General features: G+C 36.4%; 3 protein-coding genes across 6 annotated transcripts in view; all 3 read left to right on the forward strand.

The window, feature by feature from the left end:
• The first annotated feature begins 132 nt into the window (after window positions 1–132).
• Window positions 133–7,292, forward strand: si:ch211-207e14.4 (interleukin-17 receptor D). Of its 2 annotated transcripts, XM_042750103.1 has the most exons (12): window positions 133–695; window positions 1,536–1,620; window positions 2,866–3,024; window positions 3,897–4,015; window positions 4,343–4,466; window positions 4,609–4,647; window positions 4,737–4,882; window positions 5,022–5,096; window positions 5,293–5,359; window positions 5,823–5,972; window positions 6,204–6,376; window positions 6,717–7,292. In XM_042750103.1, the coding sequence occupies exons 1-12, from the start codon at window positions 579–581 to the stop codon at window positions 7,239–7,241; spliced, it is 1,779 nt and encodes a 592-aa protein (XP_042606037.1). In that variant the 5' UTR covers window positions 133–578; the 3' UTR covers window positions 7,242–7,292. The 2 variants fall into 2 exon arrangements, with proteins under 2 accessions (XP_042606037.1, XP_042606038.1); XM_042750104.1 differs by lacking the exon at window positions 2,866–3,024.
• Window positions 7,293–13,164: 5,872 nt separating this feature from the next.
• LOC109061284 (serine--tRNA ligase, cytoplasmic-like) lies at window positions 13,165–21,741 on the forward strand. Its single transcript, XM_042750259.1, has 11 exons — window positions 13,165–13,395; window positions 15,304–15,374; window positions 15,477–15,557; window positions 15,871–16,029; window positions 16,218–16,361; window positions 17,145–17,300; window positions 17,851–18,072; window positions 18,275–18,404; window positions 18,638–18,795; window positions 19,922–20,051; window positions 20,857–21,741. The coding sequence occupies exons 1-11, from the start codon at window positions 13,260–13,262 to the stop codon at window positions 21,012–21,014; spliced, it is 1,545 nt and encodes a 514-aa protein (XP_042606193.1). The 5' UTR covers window positions 13,165–13,259; the 3' UTR covers window positions 21,015–21,741.
• Window positions 21,742–24,406: 2,665 nt separating this feature from the next.
• The window catches only part of chchd6a (coiled-coil-helix-coiled-coil-helix domain containing 6a), a 74,336-nt gene continuing 73,335 nt past the window's right edge, over window positions 24,407–25,407 (forward strand). Inside the window, exons 1-3 of one of the 3 annotated variants that reach the window (XM_042750343.1) lie at window positions 24,407–24,458; window positions 24,553–24,665; window positions 25,301–25,379. In XM_042750343.1, coding sequence (XP_042606277.1) covers window positions 24,582–24,665; window positions 25,301–25,379 — 163 coding nt within the window. In that variant the 5' untranslated portion in view covers window positions 24,407–24,458; window positions 24,553–24,581. The other 2 variants (XM_042750342.1, XM_042750344.1) reach the window with 2 other exon arrangements.

Raw genomic sequence — 25,407 nt, forward strand, 5'->3', positions numbered from 1 at the left:
ATAATTGCTCCATCGCTTTTTGAAGATTGTTGTTGTTCATGTATTGAAAGATTTGCAGTTTCCTGGAATAAAACCAACGCTTTTGTAAATCAAAGGCGAGGTTGCACAGCCACATCTCACAATAGACTATCAATCTCTCATGGTGCATTTTGTAGAATCCCAGTTCGGGGAATGCCAATCTTATTTAAAAAGATGCAGAATGTTATTTTTGTCCATTTGCTGCCGGAAAATGTGAAATTATTATGGTCATTATTCCATTTGCACTGTTGAGTTTAGAGCCAAAAAAGCAGTATTAAAACAGTAAATCAGGTTAAGCATACCTGGTGGCACAGTTGATGGATTTTGACAGCCTCTGCAGCTGTACAATTTTCCCCCAGGCCACCACTCCCTCAGCTGCTGTTGTTTTCACTCCCAACCCTTTGCCTACCTCCTCCCCCACCATTCCACCCCTTCCGCTTTTACAGAACTGATCTTTAGTTCTTCACGAGACCTGAGACAGCTTATCTGCTTTGAGGACACTGCTGCACTGGGGATTGAAGACAGTTTTCAGGGTTTTTCAGACAGGTGAAGGGAGCAGGATGTGGCCACCCACACTGACCCTGGATCTGCTCCTGCTGGTCAGTTTGTTCCTCGGTGCCCATGGTGAACAAATGTCTTACAGACCTCAGAACTGCACGCTTGAATGCATCCGCCGGGTAAGATTTCATATTTTGACTTCCAGCTTACTGTATCAACATCTAAGGAATAAGTGGTGCTGTTTTTATCAGTTCCGCAAAGCAGTAATTTTAGATTCACAAGGCAATATTACGGAAATACAAAACAATACTATGTCAATATTATAGTGCACACACTAGACATTTTTTTTTTTGGAATCAAACTGAAAATCTAATACACAGTTTCTTTTTATTAAAAAAATAAACTAATTAATTGTAAATCATCAATCTTTGCCACTGTACTTCAAATCTCAATTTTGATGTACACCGTTTTTGTCTTTTAAAATATAATAACATTTAGTATGTACACGTTTTTGTTTATATATTTTTAAATGCTGAGCAAATTCCACTTTCATTCCTAACAGTCATTCTTCCAGATTAAAAGCATTTGAGCTCATTTCATGATCTTTATCTGTGTCTGTAGCTTTCTTTTTACTCACTGGTCATGCTTCTTGAAGATTTATATGCCTGTTTTCTGTATCTGGTTTTTCTGGTTTCTTCAAATCGTGAGGGTTTTTTTTTTCTAGCATCTTTCAGCCTTATTTAGTTTGATGATTATAGCATGAATCATAGTATTTGTATGTTTAAACACTTACCTGTGCAAAGATGTACAGCAGAGTCCATTCTGGATTTTAAATTTGCTATTACATTATCAGCATAAGAATTTAAGTGAAAAGTTGGAAACAAGAAATCTGGTCATGTCACACATTTGCTAATGTAATTAGTGACCTAAAAATGGTGCTATAAAAAATGGTGCTATATTGTAATATTTTTCCTATTGAGCTGCAGTTTTCTTTTAAAGTGGACAATGTGTATTTTCAGGGAGATCCAAGATCTGAATATTGCAGAATCTCAGCAGACGATGTACAGATATCTCCCAGTATTCCCTCCTTCAGCCCTTTTGGAAGTAAGTGATTATTATTACTTTAAAAGAGTATTACTGAAATGTATGTATACTTTTGAATTTCCAAACTAATCGATTAGATGATTATTTAACCTTCACAATTATTTAAAACAGCCAGTAAAAAAATTCTGTTTGTCTACAACAATGTCGTAGATAATCAGGCACTGAATATGGGCGAACTTTGCTGTAAACGGTGTCGATGATCAGTTTGTAAAATTATTAAAACAGCTGCTGATGAGTTTAAAGTTTTACATTTTTTCAGGGCAACAGGTTTCGGGATATATAGCTATGACATTAGCATTTTTGTTTTACAGCTTTACATTGAATTTGATTCAACTGATGAGGTTAATTTTGAGATTTAAGCCAAGAAATAAACAATTGGTTTTCAGTTGGTCTGTTTTTTTTTTTTTTTTTATCAGTCAAAAGTGGACCAAACAAACTGACATTAATTTACTTTGCTTGCATTTTGTGCCCAGAAGAATTACATACACTGCATCACAAAATGATAACATTTGGAGAAACATGTTTACATTTTCTTTCACATGCAGCAATCAGTGTTAAAATATACAAAAGGATGACTTGTATTTGTTCATTCGTTTAGATTTGTTTGTGATAGCACTCACGTGTGGTCTAAAAACGATTGAAGCAGTCATACACAGGTTGCGTGATGTAGGATCGTTACTCTCTCTTTTGGACTTGTACCTCCAGTTGTTTCAATAATTTCACTAAATAAAACAAGCTGTTGTCCAGTATAATCATTTGCAGCAGTTCTGGGAATCTCTTTCATATTTAAATTTTCTCGAGCCAAGCTATAATTTGTATGATTATTCTTTTCAGCTGCTTTCCAAGAACAGCTCATTATGATGTTCTGTCTTAAGTTCGTTAAAGCATCTGTCCGATGTTTTTGACTGTTTCTAACTATGACAACATCTTCTCCAAGTCTTTTCAACATAGTACCTCATTGTCAGTCTACATAAGCTGTACTAAATTACATGTGGCTGTGAAATTGTTGTATTTGTGTTACAGATACAAGCAATCTATAATATTGCTAGTAGTGTTGTAAAAGCCATGTAAAATAACATAATTTAATTTAAGCTTATAATGTAATTTACACTTATAATGAAGATTTATACTTAAAAGTTTTTCCCCAAACCATATAAAAGTACAAGGGATTTCACTAGGAGTGAAAAAAAAAAATAGCTCATTAAGACAACAAAAGTGCATTTAGTAACTTCTCACATTGGCCAGGTTGCGTGCCTTGGCCTTGTCAGTCTTTTCTAGGTCAGGAAACCCCAGAGGTTTGCCAACATTATGTTCACGCACCGCGCAATATTCAGATTGAATTTGAAGCCAGTGAAGAACCAACATATGATGCCATTACTGTGTCATGGAACCCGAGCCAATACGGTAATAAAGACACAAAACATCTGCCTGTCTGTCTATCATTCTGTCATTATATTAATCAAAATAAATCAGTTACAGAAACTCAATCACAACAGGACATAGTGGTATTATTAGAAATGAACAAGCAGCCATAAAAGCACATAACAAATGGCTCCTCGAGCACCGTGGCAAAATGGCTCCGGGTGTGTGTTCATGGTGTGTGTGTGTTCGCTACTCACTGCTGTGTGTGTTTACTTGGTTGGGTTAAATGCAGAGCACAAATTCTGAGAATGGGTTCTCATACTTGGCCACACTTCACTTTAATTGCTAAACAATTAAACTGTTGCAGAAAGCATCAGTGAATGTCATATCCCACCCTCGGACAGGAAGCCTTTAATCATCTAATATATTAGAGAAATGGAAAAATCATGTGGTTGGAAAACATGCATCTACCCTCTTAAATCAAGGTCTTATTATACTGACTCATGGCCATTTATTGAAGAGTGAAGAAGCACCAAAACTTCAATTCTATAGTTTTTCTATAAAATATATACTTTTGGTCCGTCCAATTTGTAGTGTTACTAGATGCCAATTTGTATCAGGACGACGTTTAAGGATTTATTTATGGACCCAGGAAAAACTTCGTTTTTATCAGTACACTTGAAGAATCTTTTATAGTATTGTGCTTAATCTGGGCTGTTTGTCATTTTATAAAATGTTTGTTGTTTCTTATATTGTATTCATGATATCATGTTGTTGAATGTTTAATTTGTACCTGCCATGTAATAGCTGATAAATAGGCAATACATCTAAATAACACCAACCATCATGCTGTCCATCTATCTGTCTGTCATTCTATCTATCTCTCCATCTAATTATCTGATTGATATACACAGGTATTGAGTTCTTACGTGGATTTCAAGTAACCCTTCAGGCTCTTGGTGGTTCTCAGATCTTATGTCAGCTCTTTCTCCTGGGTACCAATCTGTCACTCACACATGCGCATGCCCAGAGAGTAAGTAAAAAAAATAAAAATAAAATTCGGTGGCTTCTATTATTCCTGTTCAAACTTGTGTACTATTTCTCTAATTTTATGATTTTCATGATTTTTTTAATTTTTTTATTATATATATGTAAAACTGAAACATGGATCTGGGCTGGGGGTGCTTTAAATGTTAATAATTTTTCCTAAATTAATTTTACCAAATTAATGCATAAAATCGACAGCCCTACATCCTATATCTTTTAAATGTTTAGCGATTTAGTGTGAGTCCTGTTTTTTTCCTTATGGCTTTCAGTTGCATGTGCCCAATGTCTAATTACTGAAGTCATATTTCTACAGGTGTATCACTCAGATCCCTTCACGCATCTGTCTTTGGATAGCGAGTATGCTGTGACTGTCATGGCACTGCCCGTTCCTGAGCGGTGGGACCAGTTCTATCAAAGGAAACAGTTTTTCACACGCAGTAATTAAAAAAATAAAAAAACCTGCAATGAGTTTTATAGCTATTAACAATGTTGACAACCTGCCACGGCATGTTTAGGGAATCAGTTGTCAAATGCTTGAGTTGTAATAAACCTGTCAAATTCTTCTTTGTGGGTTTTCAGCATGTCCTGAAAAAAATGGTCTCGAAGAGTGTAAGAAAGGTACGTGTTGTTTTTATCACACATCTTCTAGTTTTTTTGTTCTTGGCACCAGATGTGTGCATTCATGTATGCTCTATCAATCATTATAGACTGGTATCCCAGATACGTTGAGGTCCACCAGGAGAACCGGGACGTTTATGTGACCTTTAACCTTGCACCTGAGAACTTCAAAGTCCGTCAGTATTTTTCATCATGTTTCGGAGGCGGCCTGCGGAATTACACAAGCATTAAACCAGTAGGTTTTGTTAACAATATGTACGTTTGTACAATATCTGTAATGCAGATGTTGTTGTTATTTGCTGAAGTGTAATATGAATGTATAAGTAAATTAAAATAAATGCTTACATGTTAATTATTAAATCATGTTCTTCTAGGATTTCAGTCTCAATAAGACACATCACACATATCGATTGCAGAATCTCCAAGCGGGTACAAACTACACCTGCGAGGTGAGTTTACGCTGTTATTAAATCGTAAGTTATGTAATTTGATGTCTCATTCAGGCACAACCATTCAGACAAACAGAAAACTCTGTGCCAGTTTTTGCTTTCATTTTCTAGATATACAATTTCCAGCTGTTTTTTACAACAGCAATTTATGACTTTATTTATTACGTGTTGAGTTGTTTTTGTACTTTTTCTCCAGATTGCTGCTGATGTTGTGGATGCAGTCAGGAAAACATTTATTGTTGTAGTAAAACATAGTTCTGAAGGTATGTTGAGCCAGAAATAAAAAAAAAAATCACACATTTACTCTCAAAAATAAAGCTGCTTCACGCTGCCATAGAAAAACCTATTTGTCTAAATGGTTCCATAAAGAACCTTTAACATCTGAAGAACCTTTCTGTTTCAAAAAAGGTTCTTTGTGGCCAAAGAAGGTTCTTTAGATTATAAAAAAGTAAGAAAGAGATGGTTCTTTAAAGAACCTTTGAATGAATGGTTCTTTATGGAACCAAAAATGGTTCTTCTATGGCACTTTTTGAGAATGTAGTGTAAACCGATTCAGTGACAAAGAGGAAAAAGTCTCTTCCATATACTGCTTTCAGCAAGTACAATATCTGCTTGTGGAGAAACATGCCAGGCAGCTTTTAAAGCGACAACACCCACTGAAACTGGTACTTCAATGAAAAACCCAGTGTCATAATCGGTTTGGTATTATTCCCCTCTCACGATCAGAGCCGCCAACCTCACACTTCACAGAGAGCTCTTCACTAATGGTGCTCTTGTCCGTGGGAATCCTGCTTGCTGCCACCGCACTGCTCGCCTTCATTGTTGTCTACAAGAAAAAACTCAAAAAGAAAATTGTCCAGACCAAAATGAGACCAGGTTTGAGTTTTATAATTGTACTTCATACTAGTCATCGCCAAAACTGTTAAGCAACAACTCTTTGGGACATTGTTTTCTACCCATTATTGAAGATTTTGGCTCACACTTTATTGTAAGGTCCAATTCTTGTTTTCAGAGCAGGGCTGTAAATGTTTATGAGATGTTTTTCCACTATAATGTCAATGTTGTTTTGTACTAATGGGGAATTTGGCTGTTTTTCCTATTTGTCAGAGATCATTGAACAGTACTATGACAATAAACTGGATGAAGGACAGTGTGTTTTGCTGGACAGAACCAGCTGTCCCCCTCGCCTCCTGATTTGCTACTCAAGTAATGATGGTCCTGCCCACGTCAGAGTCGTGCTTCAACTGGCTGCGTTTTTGCAAAAGCACATGGGTACCCAAGTAAGTGTATCAAGATTAAATCAGACAAAATGCACTGTTACTTATTTTAAGATCATGAAATGCTAAATTACATTTGTTTAAGATTAATAGACATTATAGGCATTATTTTGCATTATTTATGAGAGTGAATACACTATGGTATTACAATATCATTAACAGTATTACAATTCTTTTTTGTTGTTTTGTCTATCAGTGTCTCAATTAATTTTTTTTTTTTTTTTACAAATAATAGAAATAAATAAAATTTACACATTAAAAATGTAATTAATGGAATCCATTAAAAATAGTGTGTGTACAAGGTTATTTCCATTAATTGTTAATTCTTATTTTTTCTGTTTAGGTACATTTGGACTTGTGGGAGGCCTTGAGTATTATGGAGGAGGGCAGTATGGGGTGGCATTGCAGGAGATTGAATGAGTGTGACTTTGTGTTGGTCATCTGCTCACAAGGTCTCCTTCAGAATCAGAAGCAGCAGTCTGAGGACGAGGAACCATTAGAGAACACTGCTTTGGCGATGGTTTCCATGATCGGAGAGGAGCTGTGCCGTGCCAAAGCGGTAGGTCGAGACCTCTCCAAATACATGGTGGCCACTTTTGAGTACTCACAAGAGTCTGATATCCCCGCGGCACTTGGTCTTGCTTCAAGATACACCTTGACTAAAGACCTACCCTTGCTCTTCTCTCATCTTCACGGAGTGGCTTTGCAGAAGCCCGGAGTTTACCTACAGGTGGAGAACATTTCAGAAAGTGGGTACTGTAAACTCCCAGCTGGGGCTGCACTACAGCTGGCCATCCAGGAGGCCACGGCACAGTTCTCTGAGGAGCCGACTGAAGAGGAACATGTAGGAATTCCAATCATTTCATAAGGACTTCAAAAACGGCATCAATTAATTGACTCACTTCATCATTCTAACGAAACAAAGGGAACCTTTACTGACGGATTCCACCAGAACTTCCTTGGTAGCCACTAGTACTTATCTAACGTTCTTGATTTTTATCGTTTGAATGCCAGACCATAAAATTGGCAACAAAATCACACAATGTCAATGGAGAAGAGTTTTGTATGGAGTTGTAGCTCAGTTGCATCTTAGGTGACTTTAGGTCATTGAGAAAAAGAGGGATGTTGAAGGATATTGAGGTTATCAAATGCTGTGAACAATTATTTTTTTTCATATAAATGTGTTTTTATTTTGTCTTATTTTTGTTCTGTTGCTTATGTTCATGCATGTTAAACGTCATGTTACAGTGAATATTCCTAGTAATTGCATGCACTTCCACTACCAATTATAGTCTTTCTTCTACAAATTGAAAGAGGACACTTTCGATTTATTGCTGTGAATGACTTTCAATTTTGTAGTTTGCTGACCTGAAGTGTTTTTTTTTTTTTTTTATTACATTTATTATATTGTATGCTAGGTCAGTTTCTCACAAATCTATTGTTTTGCAACAATCTGTGTTTGTGCTACATGAAGGGAAATAACTACGTTTTAATGTGACAAAATACCTCAACAGCAACAACAGGAAATTCAGCCACCATTAAAAACACACCCATTTCTCAGTGAGTTTGCAGGGCGGTAACATACCTGTGTATAAGCTAATGCATTAATCGTTACATAAAATGTTTATGAACCTGTATGAATGCATGATGTTTTACAAATAAACTTTCATTGCTTTTGTAAAAAAAAAAAATAGGGCTATTTTGTCCGACTGATATATGATGTTTTTGTATCCGTATACAATCTGAAACAGCTGGCTCTTCACACAAAATACCCCTATTAGAAAGGCTTGATTTAAGTAAGCCACAACATCAAATTTATTGCATAAAATAGTTTTTCTTGCATTTGATCATTGGCAAATAATTCAAACACCACATCTTTCCACAATACCGTAAACCAATCATAAATTCCATTGCCACTAAATCTTGTTGTATCTTGCCCAAGCTATTCAAAAACTTGGCAACACCAACAAATATGAGCAACGTTTTATCATTATACACACACAAATGGATGCAGATGTTATTTTTTTTTAACTTTCACCCTAATTTTAAATGATTTTTTTTACTTTGGGCTGCACTTTCTTCTTGCACATGTTTTCTTTTAAACTATTCCAGTAAATAAGCACAGGAGTCATATTAGAGCAATAATCAGATTGTTTCTACAAGAATATGCTAAGCTTAACTGCAGAGTTGGACCAATTTAAACTGGTAATATGGGAACAATTAACATAAAAAAAAGAACAGCTTAACACAGTCTCCTGGTCTCATCTGGGCTCCAGTCCTTGTCAGTTTTGAAGTCCAGCAAACCACCTTAGGCTGGTTTAAGCTGTTTTTGTATAGCAGAGATGGAAATTCTTTTTGAGAAATGGGAACTGGAAAATGATCAAAACATTCCTGTTAACTACACAAATCACACTTAACACCTTCAAAAAACTGAACATCTTCAACATTAGCTTACTGACCAGAAGAATTTCATAGTCAAGCCGTTGGAAGGAATAAATCTTTTCTTTTAGAGCATGTCATCTATATAATAAATAAACATTTTCCTATAGGCAGTGCTAGGTAACTGATTTCATGCAATCTGGATTACGTAATCAGATTCCAAAACTAAATACTTTTTATTGCATTATATTACATTTTAAAATACTTGTAATCAGACTATAGTAATTTTTTATTGGTTATATGATTATACATTATTTACACATTGGCAAAAAATATTAATAATCTATGTAATGATTCTCCCTAATTCTTCTATTTCATCTCTTAAATGTTGCTTTATGAAATATCATATACATAATTGAAATATTTATTATTAGTAGTAAGTGTTTTATTTTGATTGTTATCAAAATAATTTTTAAATTTTACATTTTTATGATTTAAGTAATTAGCTTTTTATTAAACTCACAAACTTGACAATGTAATGCTTAATGCACTTTGTTTTTATTAGATCCTGTACCTACTAAATTACTGAAAGAGTTGTTACCTGTAGCAGAAGAAACGCTTCTCAATATTATTAACTCGTCGTTGTCTTTAGGTCACATCCCAAAACCATTCAAGCTGGCGGTTACTATGCCTCTTATTAAGAAACCACAACTAGATCCTAGTGAAGTGGCAAATTACAGACCCATTTCAAATCTTCCATTTATGTCTAAAATTTAAGAAAATGTTCTGTCTGCTCAGTTGTGCTCCTTCCTGCAAAAAAATGATCTCTATCAAGAATTTCAGTTGGGTTTCAGGCCCCACTGTAAGCACAGAAACTGCACTTGTTAAAATTACAAATGACTTGCTTCTTGCGTCAGACCAAGGCTGCATCTCATTGCTAGTTTTACTTGATCTTAGTGCTGCGTTCGACACCATAGATTACGACATACTCATAGATTGATTACTATAGTATTAAAACTATACAGGTATCCAAGGGCAGGCTTTAAGATGGTTTAGATCCTACCTGTCCGATCGCTACCACTTTGATTATTTAAATGGGGAGTCGTCTCATTTATCACCAGTAAAATATGGAGTGCCACAAGGATCTGTCCTAGGTCCTCTGCTATTTTCAATATACATGTTGCCCTTTGGTGATATTATTAGAAAATACGGGATTAGTTTCCACTGTTATGCTGATGATACTCAACTGTATTTTTGAGATAGACCAGATGAAACTTCTAAATTATCTAAGCTAACAGAGTGTGTTAAAAATGTAAAAGATTAGATGACCAATAAATTTCTCCTATTAAATTCAGATAAGACAGAGATATTACTTATTGGACCAAAAAACATTACACAGAATCTCATAATTACAATTTGCAACTACAAACCCGATTCCAAAAAAGTTGGGACACTGTACAAATTGTGAGTAAAAAGGGAATGGAATAATTTACAAATCTCATAAACTTATATTTTATTCACAATAGAATATAGATAACGTATCAAATGTTGAAAGTGAGACATTTTGAAATGTCATGCCAAATATTGGCTCATTTTGGATTTCATGAGAGCTACACATTCAAAAAAAGTTGGGACAGGTAGCAATAAGAGGTCGGGGAAAGTTAAATGTACATATAAGGAACAACTGGAGGACCAATTTGCAACTTATTAGGTCAATTGGCAGCATGATTGGGTATAAAAAGAGCCTCTCAGAGTGGCAGTGTCTCTCAGAAGTCAAGATGGGCAGAGGATCACCAATTTCCCCAATGCTGTGTAGAAAGATAGTGTAGGAGTGTCAGAAAGGAGTTTCTCAAAGAAAAATTGCAAAGAGTTTGAAGTTATCATCATCTACAGTACATAATATCATCCAAAGATTCAGAGAATCTGGAACAATCTCTGTGCGTAAGGGTCAAGGCCGGAAAACCATGCTGGATGCCTGTGATCTTCGGGCCCTTAGATGGCACTGTATCACATACAGGAATGCTACTGTAATGGAAATCACAACATGGGCTCAGGAATACTTCCAGAAAACATTGTTGGTGAACACAATCCACCATGCCATTCGCCGTTGCCGGATAAATCTCTATAGGTCAAAAAAGAAGCCATATCTAAACATGATCCAGAAGCGCAGCCGTTTTCTCTGGGCCAAGACTCATTTAAAATGGACTGTGGCAAAGTGGAAAACTGTTCTGTGGTCAGATGAATCAAAATTTGAAGTTCTTTTTGGAAAACTGGGACGCCATGTCATCCGGACTAAAGAGGACAAGGACAACCCAAGTTGTTATCAGCGCTCAGTTCAGAAGCCTGCATCTCTGATGGTATGGGGTTGCATGAGACAACATTAATTAATGGGACAACATTCCTATTCCTAAACTTGAGCAACTTGTCTCCTCAGTCCCCAGACGTTTGCAGACTGTTATAAAAAGAAGAGGGGATGCCACACAGTGGTAAACATGGCCTTGTCCCAACTTTTTTTTATATGTGTTGATGCCATGAAATTTAAATGCAACTTAATTTTCCCTTAAAATGATACATTTTCTCAGTTTAAACATTTGATATGTCATCTATGTTGTATTCTGAATAAAATATTGAAATTTGACACTTCCACATCATTGCATTCTGTTTTTATTCACAATTTGTACAGTGTCCCAACTTTTTTGGAATCGGGTTTGTAGACGGATGTACTGTTACTTCATCTACAGTCAAAAATCTGGGTGTTATATTAGACAGCAATTTGTCTTTTGAAAATCATATTTCAAATGTTACAAAAAACAGCATTCCTCCATCTTAGAAACATTGCCAAGCTACGAAACGTGACCTGTTTCTGATGCAGAAAAGCTAGTTCATGCATTCATGACCTCTAGACTGGACTATTGTAATGCACTGCTAGGTGGTTGTCCTGCATCCTCAATAAACAAGCTACAGGTAGTCCAAAATGCAGCGGCTAGAGTCCTTGCCAGGTCAAGAAAATATGATCATATTACCCCAATTTTCCAGTCTCTACACTGGCTACCTATTAAGTTCCCTATCAGTTACAAAATATTATTACTTACTTATAAGGCCCTTAATGGTTTAGCTCCTGTGTACCTATCTAGTGTTTTACCACGGTACAATCAATCATGCTCCCTAAGGTCACAAAATGCTGGACTCTTGGTAGTACCTAGGATAGCAAAGTCCACTAAAGGACGTAGAGCCTTTTCACATTTGGCTCCCAAATTCTGGAATAGCCTTCCTGATAATGTTCGGGGTTCAGACACACTTTCTCTGTTTAAATCTAGATTTTTGGCCAACCATTCAAATAATGCATCTCATAATTTGTGACTACAGTTATATCTGATCAAATGCGCATTATTATTCTTTAGCTTGGGTTAAACTAATTAATTTTACTTGGCTGGAACAGCAGCTACGCTAATTATGTCTCCCGCTATTTATGCTGTTCTGTGTCAGCTACGTCACGCCAGAACTGTTTCCTACGTTGTTGTGATTTTATCTGATCAGAAACAGTGTATCGGCGTGACGCAGCTGACACAGAACAGCATACGTCCAGCGGATATTCTCCAAAATGGCACCAGGGTGATGCGGAGGAGACAAATTGTTGAATAAAGTCTTTTTTTTTTCTTTTGCGCACAAAAAGTATTCTCGTAGCTTCGTATAATTGCGGATGAACCACTGATGTCACATGGATTATTTTACAGATTTCCTTGCTATTATTCTGGAATTGGGAACTTTTCAGTTGCATTGCTGTCTATGCAGGGTCAAAAAGCTCTCAGATTCCATCAAAAATATTGATTATATTGATTATATTACCTAAAATGTGTAATGTGATGAATTACTACACTAGTCAACATTTGAAGTGGATCAAAACCTTTCAAACAAGTTGTCCTAAAACCAAAATGCGTTCTTGTCTTAGAACAACTTTGATGAACTTTTTTGTTCCACTTTAAATGTCGACTACTATAATTACAATTCTTGTAATGTAATTTGAACGGATTACAATTTGTAAGTAATCTACCCAGCACTGTTTTAAGAGCCTGTGGTCATATGAACTAGTTACGTAGGCTAAACCAATCCAAACCTGTCAATAAAAAGCGGCCTGTATTAATCATAATCTGTCTGATTTATCTAGTAAAATACAACAAAGTAATAAAATATCAATATTGACTCATGGGATGGTTTTAGTATCATGTAAATTGATGAACGCCACTATGGCGAAAGCTTGGCTCATGAATATAAATGAACCTACGCGTGCAGCTCCAGGAAGGTTACCAAGCAACGTCTGTTTAAAATAATGAATATTCATTAGCTTAGCCTTCGCCGTAATATGATTCGTATAATTCTAAACTTCGCCGCAGCAGCGTGATGAATATTCATTAGCAGCTGCTCTCTTGCGCCTCCCCTACATTTTCCTCCACACTTTCCATATTCCTTCCTTCATTCATCTGCACCGTACCCCTCGTCCACAGGCATCATGGTGCTCGATTTAGACCTGTTTCGCACCGACAAAGGTGGCGATCCTGAAATCGTGCGGGAAACCCAGAGGAAACGGTTCAAAGATGTGTCTCTGGTGGATAAACTGGTCGAGGCGGACACAGAATGGAGGAAATGTGAGTAGCGGCTAACGCTAAAGCTATTGAAACACATGGCAGCCTGTGAATGAAAACAGATTGTGACACGTATAACAGATCTGTTCATAAACATTAAGCCTTGACGATGTAAAATATACACTAATTGTGCTATACAACATGATAAAGTTAAAATTAAATATGTATAAATGTTCAGAAACCGCATAGCCGGTGTACTGGAGTAGCATGTAGCATCGACGCAAATAGTTATCACAGCTGTCATACAGTCCTTTACCTTTTTTTCTTTATTTATTGAAACTAGTATGTGCTGTTGAGCCTAATATATGTGTATATGATATGTTATTTGGAGAGGTATGAGTATGTATTGATTAAATGTGTCGCAGCAGGATCTGATGCAATCTCAGTGTCAGTGAAACGGGAGGAGCTGCAGTGCTGACTGTCAGTGCTTTACCATGTTCTTGACTTTGCAACTAAAGTCAAAGTATTAGAGAATGACAGGTTGTCAGTTTCATTTACATCCATCTAAAAGTCTCACTAGTGAGAGATTAGCAAGAGCTTGGTATGCTTTAACACGGATCACATAGGAGCAAGTGATCCTTCAATGAATCGCTTTATTCTTTAGATGACTGGTTATTATGCTTTTGGGTGATTCTTGTGAAAGGTGGCAATAAAGTCTCCAGGATAAAATCAAAATTATATTTTGAAGAAACTAAATGAATCCTTTACAGTTAATTGTTTGTGACATTATTTTTATGACAATTAAGCACCCCACAAATTCTTTTTTTGTAATATAGAGAAATAAGGATATTGCAAATTGTGAATACATAATTGTCTTCTTTGTTTTATGATGGATTAGATTTTTTTTTATATTATTTTAAGAGTTGTAATATTTATTTTTTATTTTAATGTATTTTTTAGTATTTTCAGTATTTTAACTTAAATTTAAAGTATTTAAACTTATTTCAGTTAGTTACCCATGCAACATTTCTAATATTAATTTCAAGTCACCCTGAAATCCCTTTTTTTGTTGAATATTGCATCTATTATAAATGATTTATGATGGACATGATTTTTATTTGTATTTTTTTTAATTCATGTGCCTTCGTAATCTTTAAATAAACACGTCTAATTAAATTGAATTTTTACTTAAGGATTTAATAGTAATATTTAATCAAAATAACAATCCTCCCTCTTTCAACAACCCCCCTTTTATCTGGTGACATTTTTCTAATTTCTTTTCAAGAAGTTGCTACACTCAGATATACATCACATTAGGGAAGAAAAGACAATCGCAACTTTATGGGGACTTTAAATTTCATTTAATATTCATATTTTATTTCCCGTTTTTTTTTTTTTTATAATTTAGTTAATATTTTATTATTTTATAATTACAAAGTTTTGTAATTTACAATATACACCTTTTTGTTTTGTTTCTGTTATGTTTTCTTTTGTTTGGTGATGTTGTGTATTACTTATTGTAGTATTTAATGATTTCAAATTTTATGTCTTAATGCTTTTTGTTGGTTGCTATTTCTGATGTTTTGGCTGTGCAGCACCTTGGTCAGCACTTGGGGCTTTTAAGGTGCTATATAAATAAACTTGACCTTGACCAATATATTATATTGTGTTCCTTATTATACTAGTGAAAATATATTGCAATACAGTTTGATATATAAGTTGGTGCCAGAGTCATACTTGTTGTTATGAGGAATACAGCTACTGAAAAATAAACAAAATTAAATGAATTTAGCCTAATTCCACATTTACTCTCTAAAGCACATTTACTCATCCAAAGGTCTTTCATCTTCTCCAGGTGATTTCAAAACTTCAGACAGTATAATTACTCTTGCCAGACCACTTGCCAGTATATCGGTGACATGCATTGATGTTAGAATTATTTCTCTCTCTTTTTTTTTTTTTTGCCTCCAGGTCGCTTCACTGCAGATAATCTAAACAAGGCCAAGAATCTGTGCAGCAAAGCCATTGGGGAAAAGATGAAGGTGCGTAAATCAGCTGTCATATGTTTGTTTTGATCTGTTATCACTGAGTAATAAAATTATTCTCCTTGATGATCTTATGATGATTTACTCTGTTTTTTGCAGAAAAAAGAGCCAGTTGGTGATGATGACACTCTTCCAGAAGAAGCTCAGAATCTGGAAGCCCTCACTGGAGAAACATTATCAGTGAGTCAAGCAATAGCCACACATCAAATTGATCAAAAGTGAAAGTAAAGTCATGTGACACTGAAGACTGGATTAATGGCTGCTTTGCCATCTCAAGAATTGATTCCATTTTAAATTGTAATAATATTTCACAATATAACTATTTTTGCTGTATTTTTGTTCAAATAAATGCAGCTTTTGTAAGCATGAGAGAGATGTCTTTCGAAAGCATTAAAAATCTTTTAAATACAAGTGCATTCATATTAAGTTAAACTCATCAAACAATCATCCAGATCTATCTGTGACCAGTATTTCTCCATCCTGTCCCTGTCAGCCCCTCACAGTGACTCAGATAAAGAAGGTGAGGTTACTGGTGGAAGAGGCCGTGCAAAAAACAGACAGTGATCGGTTAAAGCTGGAGGCGGAGCGCTTTGAGTACCTGAGAGAGATCGGCAACCTCCTGCATCCCTCTGTGCCCATTAGTAACGACGAGGTGAGGTTCGGTCATCAGTTACAGTGCATGTTTTTATATAAGTAGTACACTGGGCAGGTCCTGCTGACATGCAACCACCAAGAAACCTTCATGGAATTAGAACAGACAAATGAACCATACTATGTTGTTTAACCATACTGTTGTTTAACTCATTTATCTGGAGACTAAACGGTGTTTCTCTTACCCAGGATGCTGATAATAAAGTGGAACGCACCTGGGGCGACTGTACGGTGCAGAAAAAGTACTCTCACGTGGACCTGGTTGTCATGGTGGATGGATACGAAGGGGAAAAAGGAGCCATAGTGGCTGGAAGCAGAGGATACTTCCTCAAGGTTTGTTTAACCCTATGGGATTGTTCATTTGGGAGTCACACTTGTGTTGTTAGTGGTCAAAACTGACCGGGGGCCACAATCATGTAATAATTTTATTATCATTAGTGGCTCAACTTCAGTTTTGCGATGCTATCAGAATACTTTTTTTGCGAAAAGAAAAGAAAAATAACATAATTTACTCAACCATTCTTCTTCCCTGAGTTACGTCTTCCTGTGTTGAACAGTGTTGTAAATACAACTTAACCACTGATTTCTAGTTGTGTCCTCTTTTGGAAGGCCAAACAAATAGTTTCGCTTTCAGAATGAAACACGCAGCGTATCCACAACATGGCAACAAAAGTTATGCCTTCTTTCTTTGCGTGAACATTTGGGCAGCATTATGCAAATCTTCCCACATCGTGACATAGGCATGTGGGGGCGTGTTAGACCGAGCTGTTTTAGGAGGGCATGGTTGACTCTTAAATTTTATAAAGAATATTTATTTTTTTATATTTGATATTAATATATTGGATTTGAGACTTTAGTCTTTGCAACTTTACAGAACATTTTTTTTCCCAGTCTAAAATGACTGAACAACACTAAAAGGTTAAATTATAATGACATTTTTTTGTGCAAGGTTAAACTATGCAAGTATGTGAACCAAAGGAAAACTGCACTGCTAAACATCTTGAGTCCATTTTAGTTTGTTGCACAATATTTAAACTCATTCCACTGCCAGTTCTTCGAAGCAAACTACCCAAAAAGCCGTTTTGGAAATATCATGGCTGATGTGTTCTATTTCAGGGGCCTTTAGTTTTTTTGGAACAGGCTTTAATTAACTACGCACTGCGGATCCTGTACAGCAAGAACTACAACCTTCTGTACACACCCTTCTTCATGAGGAAAGAAGTCATGCAGGAGGTCGCTCAGCTCAGCCAGTTTGATGACGAGCTCTACAAGGTTTGACCTACATCTGTTACTTTATTTAGCCATTCATTTGACATTTGATTGATTTATTTAATCATTTTTACCCAATAAAAGTATATAACTTTGACGTGAGGAGTATTTATTTATTCATCCAACCCAAAGCAATGGCAAAGTATTTCAAAGTCTTACACCATCAAGCTAGAACCACTTAATTAAATTAATAAAACCATAAAAAATTATGAAATAAATTATATATAGATATATTATTTTATAAAGGATAACAAATAGAATATTATTTTGTACTTTTTATTTATTTTGTTATATATATTATATTATATTACAACAAAAACAAATCAAATGTATTATTTTAATTAAATTACGAAGTAAATTTTGTTATGCTGTATATATGTGTGTTAGATAAAGGTGTGGGAATCCTGTAACTGATACATTGAAATCAAATGTTCAAACAAACAGATTCATTGAGATGAATCAGACAGATGGCCAGCTGCTTTATAAGACCCTCTACAGAGTCTTTATTCAAACCCACAAAGAATTAAGCGTTTCCTGTAATGTGTTTGTTCAGGTGATCGGGAAGGGGAGCGAGAAGTCTGATGACAATACAGTGGATGAAAAGTATTTGATTGCCACATCGGAGCAGCCAATCGCCGCCTTCCTGAGAGATGAGTGGCTGAAGCCAGAAGACCTTCCCACCCGCTATGCCGGCATCTCAACCTGTTTCAGACAGGAAGTGGGCTCTCACGGCAGAGACACACGTGGGATCTTCAGGGTCCATCAGTTTGAGAAGGTCCGAGCTATTTTATCACTGAAATAATTAATGAAATATTAATAAGCATTTAGATGACTTGATTTCATTACAAGAAAACAAGACCACTAGCCAAATCAGCATATTTTGCATACAGTGATGAATTTAAAGAAATTTCTGAGTAATAATGAGAAGAACAAACTGTATAATAACTAAATCACAACCTCTTTTCATCACTTTCCAGATTGAGCAGTTTGTCTACGCCTCTCCTCATGACGGGAAGTCCTGGGAGATGTTTGATGAGATGATTGGAACTGCTGAAGAGTTTTATCAGTCACTGGGAATCCCCTACCGCATTGTCAACATTGTATCAGGTTGGTTCACTTTACCCTTTATTTTCATCGAGAGTGCCATCGGGCGCCTTTTTTTGGAAAGCAATAAAATCTTTTCACAGCTTCCCATAACAAAGCTTATATTTACATTTACGCATTTAGCGGACGCTTTTATCCAAAGTGACTTACAGTGCATTCACACTAAACATTATTTTTTTTGTACCAGTATGGTAATCTTCAAAGCTTCAAATATATTGTTTGCTTTTATTTCACAGGTGCTTTGAACCATGCGGCTAGTAAAAAGCTGGATTTAGAGGCTTGGTTCCCAGGCTCCCAGGCTTTTAGAGAACTTGTGTCATGCTCAAACTGCACAGACTACCAGGCTCGCCGCTTAAGAATTCGCTATGGGCAGACCAAGAAAATGATGGACAAGGTACAGTGTTTTCCATACATTGATTTATTTGGGGCGGCCCACCACAATATCAAAACTGACCGCCACAAATAGATTTCCCAAAAGGCTTTGACTTTGTTGAATAAACATGAGCACTGCACATTTCAAAATCAAAACCCGATGTCTGTGTTTTTATATCACTGTATTTCTGAAGGAAACCAACTTTCTTCAGAAAAATTTGGATGTCATTTTCATTTCATCTTGCATGTAATGCATGATAAAGCAGTATTTGTGAGCGGTGCGCTGTTTTGTGTACAACCGTTACCAGGGAAACCGATATCTCTCCTGCTCTAAAGCCTCGTTCAGACTGTCAGCCCAAATCTGATTGAAATCCGATCAAATTTAGATAGTCTGAATGGTAACGAACTACATGAAATCCGACTTGTTCAAATCCGTTTCGAGCTACATTCGTAAGTGGTTGGAATCCTATTCAAATGGCATTTCTGGAATTCCGTTTCAGTCTGACCACTCAGATCGGATTTAGCATAGCTTTTTCACGTCCTCGCGCACCGTAAAACGTAAACACGTCAGACGTTTGTGTAAAAAACATGCAGAAACAAGCTTGTGACGAAGTGCAAGTCAAGTGGAAAAACACAATATACTGCTAGTATATGCACCTCTTTGAGCAGCGGAGACAATAGCACAGAATAAAGCCGCACATTCCAGCTTCCTGAGTTTCTGATGCTGCCTCAGAAGACAAAATATAATACAGCGCAACTGCAACGGCAGCATATTGTCATGTTATAAGACAACATCTGTATTGCAAACTGTATTGCTGTTTTTGTTGTTTTTAGCGTAGGCATAATGCAACGGCATTGCCATAGAAACCAATGCACATAGCACGTATGGACACAAATCGGATATGAACCATTGCGATACACTATGTGGACAGTCAGTTATTCAAATCAGATTCCATCTGGATATGCACAAAATCGGATTTGGGTTTACAGTCTGAACGAGGCTTAAATGCGCCTCCTGCTGGCAGAGAATGAATTTGCATGTATATGCCACCGCAAATAGAGTGAGGTACAGTGAGTAAAGTTTCTGGGTGATCTGTATTTATTGCATCAAGCTGGTTTCATTGGTCACTGTGTCTGTTCTCTTAAAGGCTGAGTATGTGCACATGCTGAATGCCACCATGTGTGCAACCACTCGTGTTATCTGTGCTATTCTGGAGAACTATCAGACAGAGGAAGGCATCATTATTCCAGAACCCCTCAAGGCATTCATGCCTCCAGGTGAGTATCACTAAATATGGATCTACTAATCTTCATTTTGGTCAAGTTTGGCTCAATCTTATACTAAATGTTTGAAAAAGACTTGTGAGGTGCCAGTTGTTGTTGTTTTTTTTTGTTTTTTTGGGGGGGGGATGGCGTAGCATATTTGTCAAAGATTCTATTGAGAATCACAAGGAATTTAACAATTCTGGTTCCGGTTCCGATACTGAATGCTTCCTAGTGCTAGAACTGTATGTTTATGATTTGCTATAAAGAAGTGATTCATAAGAATCATTAGTTCAGGAATCAGGCAACATTGCTTTGTGTTCGATTTTCTAAAAAAGAACCGACTAGTAAAAGTAATTCCTCTGGGATTCAGATAACACTTTTTGGTTTACTATAAAGAACCAGCTCATAAGAGACATTCTTTCGGGAAATAGGCCACACTTTTCATGCTGCAAGTTCTTCATTTGCTCAAAAGAACTGACACATAAGAGAGATACATCCTTCAGGAATGAGACCACACTGGCTACACTGCATGTTTTTGGTTCGCTCAAAAGACCAAACTCATAAGATTAATTTCTTCAGTAATCAGACCACACTGGCTGTGCTGTATGTTTTTGATTCATCATAAAGATTCATTACTTCATACATTCATTTGTTCTGCTATTAGACTACACTGGTCATGCTGTAGTAGTAGTTGTCATACATCTCAAGATATGTGAGCTATGAATAGACCCTTTAGGTAATTCAGTGTTTGTATATTATGTTTTCTCTTATACAATATACCAGCTGTCTATGTCAATATTTTGGTTTCTTTACTCAGGTTTAACAGAAATGATCAAGTTTGTGAAGCCAGCCCCCATTGAGCAGGAGGCAACCAAGAAGCAGAAGAAACAGCAGGACGGGGGGAAGAAGAAGAAACATGGTGGTAACGCTGATCTAGAGAACAAAGTGGAGAACATGTCAGTCAATGACTCCTAGACCTCCTTCAATCCCAGCCAATCATAATGGTTCTTTACAACCACTCTATTTTGTGTACACTATTCACAATCATTGTCCACTGAAACTGTCACACTGTCATGTCCCTGCCTCAGTTTATTTCCCCTGGGACAGTCCTACTATGGTGCTGTCGATGGTGATGATGGTGTCTGTTAAATAATGTTATCTCACGTCATTATCAAATCAGTTTCCTACAGAAGGATCTTCGAAATCTTCAATTAAAAATGTATGGTGACAGACATTTAACCATTAGACTGAAATGCCTTTATGGCAGTGTAATAACTTGAGGTTTTGTATTATAATTCTGCTGTTCAATTAAAGGGAAGATGCATGGTCATAACAGTTAGTACTGGGATTATTCTGCATCAGTGCCACATTAGAGGAGGGAGTTTTAGGACTTTCTGAATGGAAATCGGTTATGGATAACAGACAGACCTCATTCAATATCCTGTCTCACAATTAATATTTGCGCTATACGTAAAGGTAATTACTGATTGCTGTGCACTTACTATTCACATTTTCACAAATGTCAAAGCAGAAATGCAGCTTCCTCTCTTTCACGTCCATCTTTTCCTTCATAGAAACATTACTACTTGTGATTTGTCTGTAAAACGGAATGTTATTATATGTACAGTACTTGCTTATTATGATGCCTTGTCTGAGGAGTATGATGGCATGTGAGAATAAATCAATACCTGAAGGAGAACAATGTCTGAATTTTGTGTCATGCCGTTGTTGAAAGTCTTAATATTGTGTTATAGATGTTAAATGTTAACATTAAAAGTTGCACACTTGTATTTGAAGTGACTGAATTGGAAAAGTAAGAACAAGGTATCAACATTATACTAAATTAACTATCCGATTACAAGCAGCCAAAATTAATATTAGTTATCTTGTGCAGGTGATTTAGAAAGTTTATTTTATATGCCTACAAAATTGACTTTTAAGTAGTTTATATTTTGATAAAAACTACACTTGTTCACATCCTTCTCTTCACTTTTTTTGAGGCAGAAGTCTCGAAACTCATCCTTTCTAATCATCCTGCTACTTATCTGCTTGATCCTATTCCATCTCATCTCTTCGGTTTGAGTCATACCTTTCAGATAGGTCCTTCAAGGTATCTTGGAGAGGTGAGGTGTCCAAGTCACAACATCTAACTACTGGGGTGCCTCAGGGCTCAGTTCTTGAACCACTTCTCTTCTCTTGCATCACTAGGCTCTGTCATTCAGAAACATGGCTTTTCATATCACTGCTATGCTGATGACACTCAACTCTGCCTCTCATTCCATCCTGATGATCCGACTATAGCTGCTCCCATCTCAGCTTGTCTAACAGACATTTCTTGCTGGATAAAGGACCAGATCACCTTCAACTCAACTTTGCCAAGACAGAACTGCTTGTGGTTCCAGCAAACCCATCGTTTCATCACAATTTCACCATCAAGTTAGGCACATCAACCATAACTCCTTCAAAAACAGCCAGAAACATTGGAGTTGTGATTGATTTTCAGCTGACTTTCTCAGACCACATTGCTAGAACTGCCCGGTCCTGCAGATTTGCTTTATTCAACATCAAGAAGATCTGGCCCTTTCCTTTGGAACATGCTTCACAACTCCTTGTTCAAGCTCTTGTTCTGTCCAGGCTGGACTATTGCAATGCTCTCTTGGCAGGTTTTCCAGCCAGTTCTGTCAAATCTTTTTTAATTATTCCAGAACGTGGCAGCAAGATTCATTTTTAATGAGTGAAAAGAATTCACGTCACACCTCTGTTCATCAATTTGAACTGGCTACCAATAGCTGCTCGCATAAAATTCAAGGCATAGATGTTTGCCTACAAAACCACCACTGGCTCTGCACCCCTTTACCTAAATTCATTACTTCAGACTTACGTGCCCTCTAGAAGCTTGTGTTCTGCAAGTGAACATTGCTTTATTGTGCCATTCCAAAGAGGCACAAAATCTCTTTCACAGACTTTAAAATGAAATGTTCCCTCCTGGTGGAATGACCTGCCCCAACTTAATCCGAGCAGCTGAATCCTTAACCATCTTCAAGAATTGGGTGAATTTTCCATCTTCTATTCATTTACTAACTGCTTAATTTCTTAAGAAAAATAAAATAAAAAAAATAACTAACACTAGCTTCTCTATACTTTTTTGTATTCTATTTATTTTCTTTTTTATTTAATATACATTTAACAAAAGTAAATAAAGGCCTTTAACTTGCTCTTTTTTTCTACTCTATCTGTTTTCTTCGGGGAAGTTGTGGCCTAATGGTTAGAGAGTTTGACTCCTAACTCTAAGGTTGTGGGTTCGAGTCTTGGGCCGGCAATACCACGACTGAGGTGCCCTTGAGCAAGGCACTGAACCCCCAACTACTGCCCGGGCAACACAGCATAAATGGCTGCCCACTGCTCCGGGTGTGTGTTCATGGTGTGTGTGTGTGTTCACTGCTGTGTGTGTGCACTTTGGATGGGTTAAATGCAGAGCATGAATTCTGAGTATGGGTCACCATACTTGGCTGTATGTCACTTCACTTTTTTTTTTATTTTTTATATAGCCTAATAAAAAAACAAAAAAAAACAACCTTGCTACGTGTACTACGTTAAGCCACATGAGACTTGTTAAACTGTAAGAGCCTTGTAAGTCTCTTTGGATAAAAGCGTCAGCTAAATGACTTAATGTAAATGTAAAAACAATGAATTTTCCTCTATATAGATTTGTAAAGAGAGACTGCAGCTGCTATAAAATGTATTTTTCATGTAGCCTAAAGCATGGGATTCATTTATTATCGGTTGACATTGTATTACATCAAAAATCAAAGTAAAACACTTTATTTTGTGTTTATCCAGTTTATTAGAAGTTTAACCTGTCACTTTGTAAACAATAGCCTACTTAGTTGGAGGTAATAAAAAAAAAAAAGATCTATACATATCTAAAACATTTGTTTAACCACTTGCAAGAAACATTACTCCTACCTGGGCTTTTGGAAGTGATTTTGATTCACAACTGAAGCATATGCTCAGTCTTTGACCTCAATATTTAGTAGATAATTTTAGACCTCTAGTTTTCACAATTAGCCTAATGTTTTTGTTAAATAAAGATAACAAACCTTGCAGTATCTACGTAACTTAAATCACTAAGACGTTTTAATATAAAGTACATTTCAAAACTATCTTATAGTAGGCTTTTTTTTGAGCGAAGTGAGATTATCACTTGCGATTTTTTCTTTTGCCTTTTTCTTTTATTTGAGTGTAGGAGCGCTGACTAAAAACTTGCGCGCTGGTGAAAAGTTAGCCTTATTGACTACAACTCCCAGAAGCCTTTACTCTGATCACCGATATATCCTTAAATTCTATTGGCTTATTGCACTGTCGTTGGCCAATAATGTTTCAGAATACTGCCCCCTTCCAAACTGCCACTTCCCGAAGGTAAGATGCAAATCTGTCAAACATATCGGCGTGTTTACGGAATAATTCGTATTCGTTTCAATTAAAGAGTAAAAATATCTCTCTTATATTAAAGTTCCATTAACGGAGCTGTACCATAAAGCGATGGGATCCGGAGAAAGCACGACCAGGAGAGTTTCTTTCGGCCTAGATGAGGATGACAGGGTGAGGATTCTGCGTGGAGTGAAGGTACGTTAATCCAACATCCCATATTTGCCACCTAGCAATCATACTGGTTTACAATACGATAACGTCTGTTTTCGTGGGACTTTGTTGCGTGAATCTGCCGTCAAAGTTAACGTACCCGAATGTCCTTCAGTGAACGGGTCGAGTTTGGGAAAACGAGATGTCTGTCATTTCTCAAAAAACATGAATATAGAATAAATTATATAGTAGTAAATTACTCTTCTTTAAAGAGAGTTGATTACATACTGCAGAGTTGATTATTCGAGTGACTCGAATCTTTTTTTAGTTCGGTCACTAAAAGATTCGTTCAGGTCAGTAGATGAGGACAGTCTTTTTTAAATGAAGGGCGAGTCATTAAATCATTCAACCAATTCGTTGAAAGAAACAGTAAGTCTGTAGACTGAAACAAGTCATTTTATTCTTTATTATTGTTTGCATGTTTACAAATCTGCAAGGCTGCTCCAGAAGGAACAATTAAGCTTTATCCTTTCTATGTGTCATATTTTTTTTGTTATATCAAGTATGCATTTGCTGCTTCCTAATGGTAGGAAGAACTGTATAGAATATATGAGAACTCTTAAAACTTTATAAGCTTGTTGAGGACATCTGTGTAACTTCTCCGCTTTTTTTGTCCTTAGCTGTCTGAAGACGTCCTACAGCGCATGAGGAATGCCAGTGCTGATCCAAGACCACCTGTCAACAATAAAGAAAACCTAGGTATGATGCAATATTTTCATAAATGTTT

Source organism: Cyprinus carpio, chromosome B23 (assembly GCF_018340385.1).
Source record: "Cyprinus carpio isolate SPL01 chromosome B23, ASM1834038v1, whole genome shotgun sequence".
NCBI classification, from domain to species: domain Eukaryota; kingdom Metazoa; phylum Chordata; class Actinopteri; order Cypriniformes; family Cyprinidae; genus Cyprinus; species Cyprinus carpio.